This window comes from Prunus persica, chromosome G5 (genome assembly GCF_000346465.2).
Source record: "Prunus persica cultivar Lovell chromosome G5, Prunus_persica_NCBIv2, whole genome shotgun sequence".
Classification (NCBI taxonomy): domain Eukaryota; kingdom Viridiplantae; phylum Streptophyta; class Magnoliopsida; order Rosales; family Rosaceae; genus Prunus; species Prunus persica.
This window is the reverse complement of record NC_034013.1, coordinates 16,173,348-16,182,101: the sequence shown is the minus strand read 5'-3', so window position 1 is coordinate 16,182,101 and position 8,754 is coordinate 16,173,348. Positions and strand designations below refer to the sequence as shown.

Here is an 8,754-nt window from a genome sequence, read left to right as displayed (position 1 = left end):
ACTAAATAAATATCCTCCAAAGTTTCAATAAAAATTTCTAAGTTTTTCTTAAAATTTATGTGGTTTTTATTCAATTTTTATCGATATTGATAATATCCCGATATTTCCATTGAACTTTCCGTGTTTTTGGACTACCGATATTTCTGATATCATCGATATTTTAGAACTTGAGTACGACATAACCGGACCTAACTCTAGTTAGTTGAGGGCGCCTTGAGGTGGTTTGTTGTCGGATTCCCGATAAAATTTCATCAGGACAGGTCTATCCCATCAAAGCTCGTCGGGATACAAAAATTTCGCCGTGGTAGGTCTATGCCGACAAAATTCACCGACATAGGTCTAGGGTAGGTCCGATTGCGTCATACTAACCCAAAACCCAATCTACGATTATGTATATAGTCAATTACTATTTATTAAGAAATTTATGAAACTAATAAAAATATTTAGATACTAATTATTCACTGAATAAATAGTAACTAAAAGCTGATTACTAATTATATTAATTAAATTAACGCAAAGTTACATAAAGAAAAATTTCGACCAAAAAATGAAGAAATTTTCGGTTATCTTTTCTAGTAAAAGCACAGTACAATATATAAAACATCGTTCATTTCATTTTCATCCCGTGATCAATTAAATACAATTTCAGTTCTCTTTTCTAGTAAAGGCAACAAAGTAGGGTGGGGTGCTTGCCAATTTCATTTCCAACCCACCGGACGGATAAACGAGAACCTTGCTGAGCATTGAGATCCCATGTTATTCCTTCGTTAAAATGATAAGAAGTTGTCATATATACAAAATATAGTAACTCCTTTGTTAAAACAAATGTTAGCAAGCAAAGCAGGAAAAAGTTCAACTTATAAAGATGAAGTTATAAGGGGGACAAATTGAAGGTTGCCTTAATCCTACAACATAAATGCATGGATTCTTTAGTGGGTATTAATAATAGGTGTAGAGTTGGTAATAGTAATAATATGCTACTACTTATCACTGATAACAGCTACAACAATAAAAATACTCTCCTTAACAAATTTTTAAGAACACTATTGTTAAGAATTGCAACAACAATAACAACAATAATAATTTCAATTGTGGTTGTGGTTGTGGTAGTGGCGTCATGATAATACATAAGTAGTAGTTGTGGTGGACGTAGTTGTTACCATTATTACCCCTAAGAAAGAACAAACCGCTAAAACTCTATAATGTAGGAAAATTTCTTTAAGTGGTGTGTAGTAATAGATAAAGGTCCATTTACAATATTACCCCCCAATCATCCATAGTAAACGTGTCTCAAAAAACTCTTGAAAGTTTAGTATGATAAGTCTGCAGTGACCATATTTTAACAAAATCAAAATCGAAAGTCACATTTTCAGTAAAAATGAATAAAGGTCTTAGTCAAATTGACAAAAAAGTCACAGTACCTGGAGAGTATTAGGAGCTCATGCTAATTCCATGTGAGTAACCAAGTGATCAGAGAAAGATACTCTTTTCGGAGCATATTTTTCCCACGTTGAGGTGTTCCCAAGGACCAACTACCATGCTTTGTTTTTCACCTGTAAAGGAGAATCTGAAGCTCAGTTTGGTTTCTCATTAGTTTAGAACAAGAAGAAGTTTTTACCTTAGGGAAACGCAGGGTGAACGATCTTGATTTGTTTTGCCAGAAATTGGTCTTCACCAGTCTGATGTCTAAAGAGCGAGACTTTCCGATGTCCTTTTTCTCAAGTTTTAATTTCACTTCGATGCGTGGAAAAGGCTGCAGATCCTAGAAGAACAAAAAATTGAAGATGCAAAGCTACTGAAATCAGTTAACATGCCTGAAAGCCATAACTGACTTGTATTTCAATAACCTACCCAGCTTGACCCGTGGGTTAGTCAGCCATGTGTCAACTATCTTAGAAGTCGGTACCTGATACAATATTGAAGCCGGAAAATTTCCAATCGTGGTCTGCAAAGTTGCCTTGGGGAGATACAATAGTTGCTGTACGCTGAATATTGCTCTTTTGCTTAGCGAGTCAGCAAGTTCAATATTCATGCATGGCATCATTCATAAGGAAGAATCCCTATCAAACCATAAACCCTGAAAAGAACCCAAAAGATATGATGAAAAGAGGCTAGGAGGTGAAACTCTACTTTCTTAAGGAACAAATCATCTAAGTCAAAGAGTAATTGTTTAAAATAAATAAATAGGTAAATCAAAGATCCACCCTTTATCAGAAACAATTAGTGTACAATTTAAGTGCAAGTGCTGCACATTGTCCTTACAGACAAAAAATATGGCTAAATTCCAAAGTGGTCCTTCTAACAACACTTTAATGAGTAAGTCATAATTTCTTATGTTTTAGGGGTCTCTGAAGGTCTGGTTAACTCACATCCAACCCTTCCTCAGGCAACACTAAATTGTTGTAGACAGGCATCATTTTTCTAGTTGATTCTTCATAATACAAAATCAATCCTCAATATATTAACACCTGGAATTTCTTATTTGTGGTTTTGTGGGAGGTTTGAGTCCTGCTGAAATGGCCCTATATTTTTTTAGGGTAATGTACTGCGAAAAATAAAAACACAAAAGAGGAGCTTCTCTTGGAGGACAAAGGAAAAAACAAGACAAGATAAACAATACAGGAGAAAAGGGGGCTCAGCTTCTCTTTTTTCATTCCTATTCTTTCTATTTCTGAGGAAAAGGGGGCTTACAAAATAAAGTAAAGAATCATTTCGTTCCCAATAATTATTTATTTAATCGGTGGATAGAAGCATACTCTGGATTGGAATCATGTCGTGGGGAGTACTATTGCCTGATCATTTCTACCAACTTAAAGTCCCAGTGAGTATTCTTTGTTTGTAGATATTATGTAAAAATGTACTTTTGGAGAATTTACAATCTCCATTACTAATCCTTTACATATCTTGGTGTTTCTAACCACCTACTCGTTTTTGCTAACCCCCCTGCTGTGGAACGAATTAACATCTCTAACTAATCAAATGATCTGATGGCATAATATAAACAAGGCAGAATGCCAATTTGCGCTCGTCTTTTATTCTAGGCAAGTACTACTAAGAAGTAAGAATTGTCTCACTACTAACAAGAATACCTGCATGACCAGTTGCAGAAGATGCATGCAAGTAATTGAACTTGAAATCCACCTACCGTTAGCACATATATCTATCATGGGCTGGATGATTCTTATACTTTGATCCAAAACTGACTTCAAGTCTGTGACGTTATCCCTTCGACGACTGATAGCCAGAGCCAGCCAGTTCCAGTTTTTCATTAAAAAGGCATGAGAGTCTTTAAGTTTTTCTTATGACCACGCTTGCTTGTTGATCATGCATGTGTTTGATCCAATCGACCAGACCTTGCCCGAGGTAACCGAAGTACGCGAGCCGAGCTGCTGGCTAGCCGTATCTCTCTCGGCCTGGCCAGGGAATGGGTGGGGTTATCACTGATTGTTAACTCAAACTGTGAGATATGTGCCTGAATGCAGAATTCATGCATGGTTATAGAATAAAACAATGAGAGACCTAAAAAGGAAAACGACAGTAAGTTTTTATTAGAAAAACATATACTTGAAAACAACTCTGACCTGAAATAGTAGATTGGCTTTGACATAAGGTTTATCTCTAAGAGCGTTATTGCCATCTTCCCTCCACGTGTCTACACCTCTTTGTCCCAACAGTCCTATTAGGTGTAAGAAATAAGTTATCACTCATCAGATTAGTGGCCTTTCTCACATCCAAGCAAGAAAAAAGCTTTTGTCTTGGTCAGCAATGGAGTCAACTTTAATACAAAGTCAACTGGGTCTTAGGATTTTGGTTTAGATGTGGGCCAGGGCTGATGAGCTCATTTGATAAATTGATATGATACTCATGCCAAGAGGAAATTTTTATCTCTGAAAAATGAACACTAAGGAAACTTAGCAATGTTTGCAAATATTCATATATGTAGGAGGAAGGAACATGAAACTCAAACAAGAATAATAATGTGCCATAATACTGAGTGGAACCATGTTTTAAAGTATCTAAAAGATAATGAAATTTATAACTTTTTTTTTTTTCAATAGAGAAAAACAATAATTATATTCATAAATTATGCACAAATTATCAACCACAAAGACTAGAACAAATATGAAATTTACATCTAAGAAACTTGGATTTTGATTATTACATCTAAATTATTGAAGTTTGAACTCGGAGCCCAAATTGTTTTTGAAAAGGTTTTCCAAATTATGGCCCAAATGATTGAAGTTTGAACTACTAGCCCAAATTATTGTTGAAGGGGTTTTTCCAACCCAAACCCCCATTCCCTACATTTCCAAAGCACCAGATACTATTTCTGCAAACCCAACACTTTCTCCAACGAACCACGCCACAATCCCGTCATACACTAACCCTAATTCCAACTTCACTCCCTACATTTCCAGAGCACCAGATACCATGTGTGCAAACCCAACACCTTCTTCAACGAACCACGCCAAAATCCCGTCATACACTAACCCTAATTCCAACTTCACTACAAAGTCACACTCCCAAATGTTCAATCCTTCACAAGATTCCACCAATCTCACCTATCACATTCCTTATCAATCCAACACCATAAACCCAAACAGTAACAAACGTTGGTTGTTTCCTCCACCCGTGTTTCCCTCTGCAGTAGCCTTCGATCCAGCTCTTCGCCCGCCTGGAACTGAACCAAATGCCAATTCAGGCTCATACTCGTGGACCCATGTTGTATTCCAAGCTCAAACGCCATTTGTTGAAGACCCAAATGCTGGTTCTCAGAATGGGGCTATCCAGCAAGCTGAACCCATTGGACACGAAGCTGTAAGTGCCTTTCTTCAATTCAAGTTCGGTTTTTTGGTAATATAACTCTTGGGCTCTTTTCCTTAAATGGGTTGTGATGTATTTGTTTTGTGATCCTATTCTATGGGTTTTGATGTGTTTATGTGGTGTATCGAGTGGTGCTGTGTTAGTGGAAAATTAGATTGGATGTCTTCTTTTCAAAAGCATTGCTCCATTTTCGCATTACTCAATTTAGTTTAGGTCATTTAAGTGTATTATGTGTGCATCCACTCGTGGACTCTGTATTCTAATACTCTTATGATGCATGTTCATCATATGTTTCATGTCTAATTCAGACATTCATAAGTTTTCCCATATGCTTGCATTGTTTAGTATATGTACGATTACAATATATAAAGTCACATTGAAAACCATTTTTTGTTGTTTGCAGTCTATCAAGTTTCTGAATGAGAGTTTGTTAGTGCCCACCACTTCAAATTCTTTGTGGAATAGCAATGGGACAAATCGGTGTGATGTTTGTAATCTCAGTTGTAGTAGCAAAGAAAATTACGAGGCACACATATTGGGAAAGAAACACCAGAAAAAAATCAGAATGCAATATAATCCCACTGCTGCAGCCTCTAATGTTCTAAACAATATCAGTCTGCCAAGCCAAACAAGCAGTGTAGGTGGGCAAGTGATATTTGGGGGTTCAGGTGTGGCTGCTGGTGTAGAATTGGAAACAAAGAGACGTAAGGTTGTGAATGGTGGTGCAGCGGATGATTCGATGGTGGTTTGCACAATATGCAACGTTGTTTGCAATAGCCAAGAAGTTTACATTAAGCACTTGGCTGGTAAAAGGCACAAGGCTCAGGTAAATAACAATTTAACTAGCTTTCCTTTTAAGATTCTTCTGTCACTTTTGCCATACATCTTTCCATAGTGTCCGCATTTCAGTATTTGATTTTTTTTTTTCTTTCACCTGTGATATGGTATTTAAGTGCCCTCGAGTCTTTATGAGTAATTTTGGATACACTTGCTTGTATCATGTGAGTCGTCTAGAGGATCTTGCATTCTTTATGTTATTATTTGGATTCTCAATGTTTTCTTATATGCGTCCTTCAAGTGGGCCTTATTTATCTTATTTTGTAATTTTTTACTATTTTTGATTATTAATATATTTATTTACTTTTACTATTTCCATTATGTAGGCTAGTTTAGTGGCTCCAAATGTTGGCTCATATTTTGCTGCACTTCAATCTGAAGTTACTGGCATTTGGAATAAAGATCCAAATAAAATCAAACTTGTTCAGTCTGCATGGTGTGAAGTTTGTAAAGTCAGTTGTAACAGCAATGACACCTACATCAAACACCTAGTCGGAAAGAAACATCAGAAGAACTTGGAGCAACTTGAAAAGTTAAAGAATGATGGCAGTGCCTCAACCTCAAATGTTCCATCAGCTGCAACAAATGCAATAATTGGACCAATGGAAAACCTAGGAGCCAAGGGTTCCCAGCCAGAGGAGGATTTGGAGACAAAGAAGCGAAAGATCATATCAGGAGGAGCAGCAGCTGGTGCAGTCAGAACGTGTACTGTATGCAATGTGGTGTGCAATAGTCAGACAGTTTTCAATTCTCATCTTGCTGGTCAGAAGCATGCTGCTATGGTGAAGAAACAGGCAGAAGTTGGAGTAGCAATCAGAGCCTCTCAACAGATAACCGCTTCCTGAAACCTAAATTCGACTCAAAGATCTTCATTATGGCTCAAAGATCTTCATTGGTGGAGTTGTATAGCTTACTTTTGCACAATTGTCAAGCAGCACCAACAGCAATAGCGACAGCTCATTTGATGTTGAGAACTCCTACAAATTGGGACAAGATGTAGAGAGGTGTGATTTTTGTATCCTAGTATTTTTCGGTCTATTTTTGAAGATGGCTTGTTTGAAACAGAAGAGAGAAGATTTGCTTGGATATGCTAACAGAGAGTTCTAGAATATTCAAAGAGGAATTTAGAGGAAATATTACCTTTTGATTTCTGTATTTCTCATTGAATGAAACCAATACACATGGGATTACAGACGTTATACTACTGCAGAAATCACGTGGATTACACTAACAGTCTAACCATAATGACACGTCAGCTAACAACCTTCCAAGCTGACTAACCTTTAGCCAAACAGGATATTGTGCGACACAAAATATATATTGGTAATGGATTATATTGGTAATGGATTAGCTATATACGTAAGAATTGACAGTGAATTATGTCATAACAAGCATCTTGAGATAGTTGTTGCAGTACATTCCCTTTCCGTTGTATTGGTTGGAGTCCTGATTTGTTCGGTTTTACTGCTTGTTTTTAAACTAGAGCATACTTCTCACGGAATTTTGGTTTAATAATTTTTATTTGACTTGCTGTTGCCGTCTTGTTACCTTGTGGAAGAAGTTAAATTTCATTCCCAATTACTACCTTATTTATATGTTTATTTACTTAAAAAAAATACTTGATTCGTATGCATCTAAAGAAATAAAAAGACATGTTGAAAGAATCACAATCCCAAAGCTTGGGGTTGATCAGGATAATGTTTATATTTTCTTTGCATACCGTATTTGCCAATGTGGGTGTTAACAGGGGCACCAGTATCTCACTTAGCTGCTAGCCCTCCCTCGCTCACTCACTCACCTGTAGGGGTTCTCAACCAAGTTATTACTTATTTGATTACGGATAAGTTTGAATTGTCTCCCAGTCATGAAGTCTGTAGAGCTGACATCTACTGTCTCTGTGTTAAGAGAAAGTGGGGCATGTGGGTGTAGTTAGGCTAGAGGTCTGTGGGATGTGAAGTGTGTTATGTATGAGTTCTGCCCTCTTGCAAGAGCAAGAGTGCTTATTGGCGCCTTAGGTTTTTTTAAGTTATAATTGTTGTATTGCGAGTGGTTAAGTTTATTTTGTAATTAAGGTTATTGTCCTTTCAGAGTTTTGAGGTTTTGTTAAGTTGATTATATCTTCTAAATGTTACATTACTTATGGTTGTTAGGAAGAACTGAAAGTGGAAAAGTTGAAGGCAAAGGAAGAAGCAGAGGATCTAGCTCAAGAAATGGCTGAGCTCAGATACCGAATGACAGGTTTGCTTGAAGAAGAGTGTAAGCGCCGTGCTTGCATTGAACAAGCATCTTTACATAGAATTGCTGAGTTAGAAAGCACACGTATTGAGGTTCAGATTCGCAGTGTGTCTGTTTCCAGTGAGAGGACACATCTGAAGCGGGCAAAATTGATGAAAATCGTTTGCTGCTCTCCGGCATCTCAATGAAGCAAGGTTCAGAGGTAGCATCCCGATGATTACATGGTATTCCAGCTTCAGCTCTAACGTCTGTGGCTGTGGAATTTCCGAGAGACCATTCCAATGAAGGATTGAGCAATGATAAAATATGCAAGCATGTCAGTAGAGAAAAGGAATCGCATTTACATGGGGCAACGTGAGGAACTTGCACTAAATTGTTTCCCATGCATTTTCGTGTATCCCTGTTTGATTATTTGGACGAGACTAACATAAAATTTTCATGTACCATATGTATAAACATTAAAAGAGATTAAAAAGGAGGGGTCTTTTGTGTAAAATTTTCTAGCTCTTAATTCTTTTTCATGTGCCTTATGAAAGTCTCGCATGAACTATGTTCCCCTTTGCACAGTCATATTCATATTACCAATCAAAATTCAAATTTGATAATTGCAGTAAGGACTCAACGCTAGGCAATTAACTCAAGTAAACTACATTGTTAGATCTACAAGTGGCCAACATATGGAGGCCCTCCTTAATCATGAAAGTCTTAATAGGAAAATAAAAATAAAAATTGTAGATGTATTTGACCTTCCATCTTTCCTTCAATTTGCTTCATAAAATTTTGAGTCCATTGCAGATGGTGAGACCGTAGTCTCAATTGGCAGAACTTTTGAGCTTGAATTTTTCAGTCTTGGTGCTT

The 8,754-nt window shown here is 37.0% G+C and overlaps 1 protein-coding gene across 2 annotated transcripts; it reads left to right on the top strand.

The window, feature by feature from the left end:
* On the top strand, nt 4,320-8,408 carry LOC18776990 (zinc finger RNA-binding protein). 2 transcript variants are annotated; one of them, XR_002271872.1, is made up of 4 exons: nt 4,320-4,818; nt 5,228-5,650; nt 5,988-6,665; nt 7,812-8,408. XR_002271872.1 is itself a non-coding variant. In XM_020564647.1 (3 exons), exons 1-3 carry the CDS (start codon nt 4,432-4,434, stop codon nt 6,504-6,506), a joined length of 1,329 nt encoding a protein of 442 aa, XP_020420236.1. In that variant the 5' UTR covers nt 4,320-4,431; the 3' UTR covers nt 6,507-6,870. The 2 variants fall into 2 exon arrangements, 1 of the variants encoding a protein (XP_020420236.1); XM_020564647.1 differs by lacking the exon at nt 7,812-8,408 and having other exon boundaries at nt 5,988-6,870.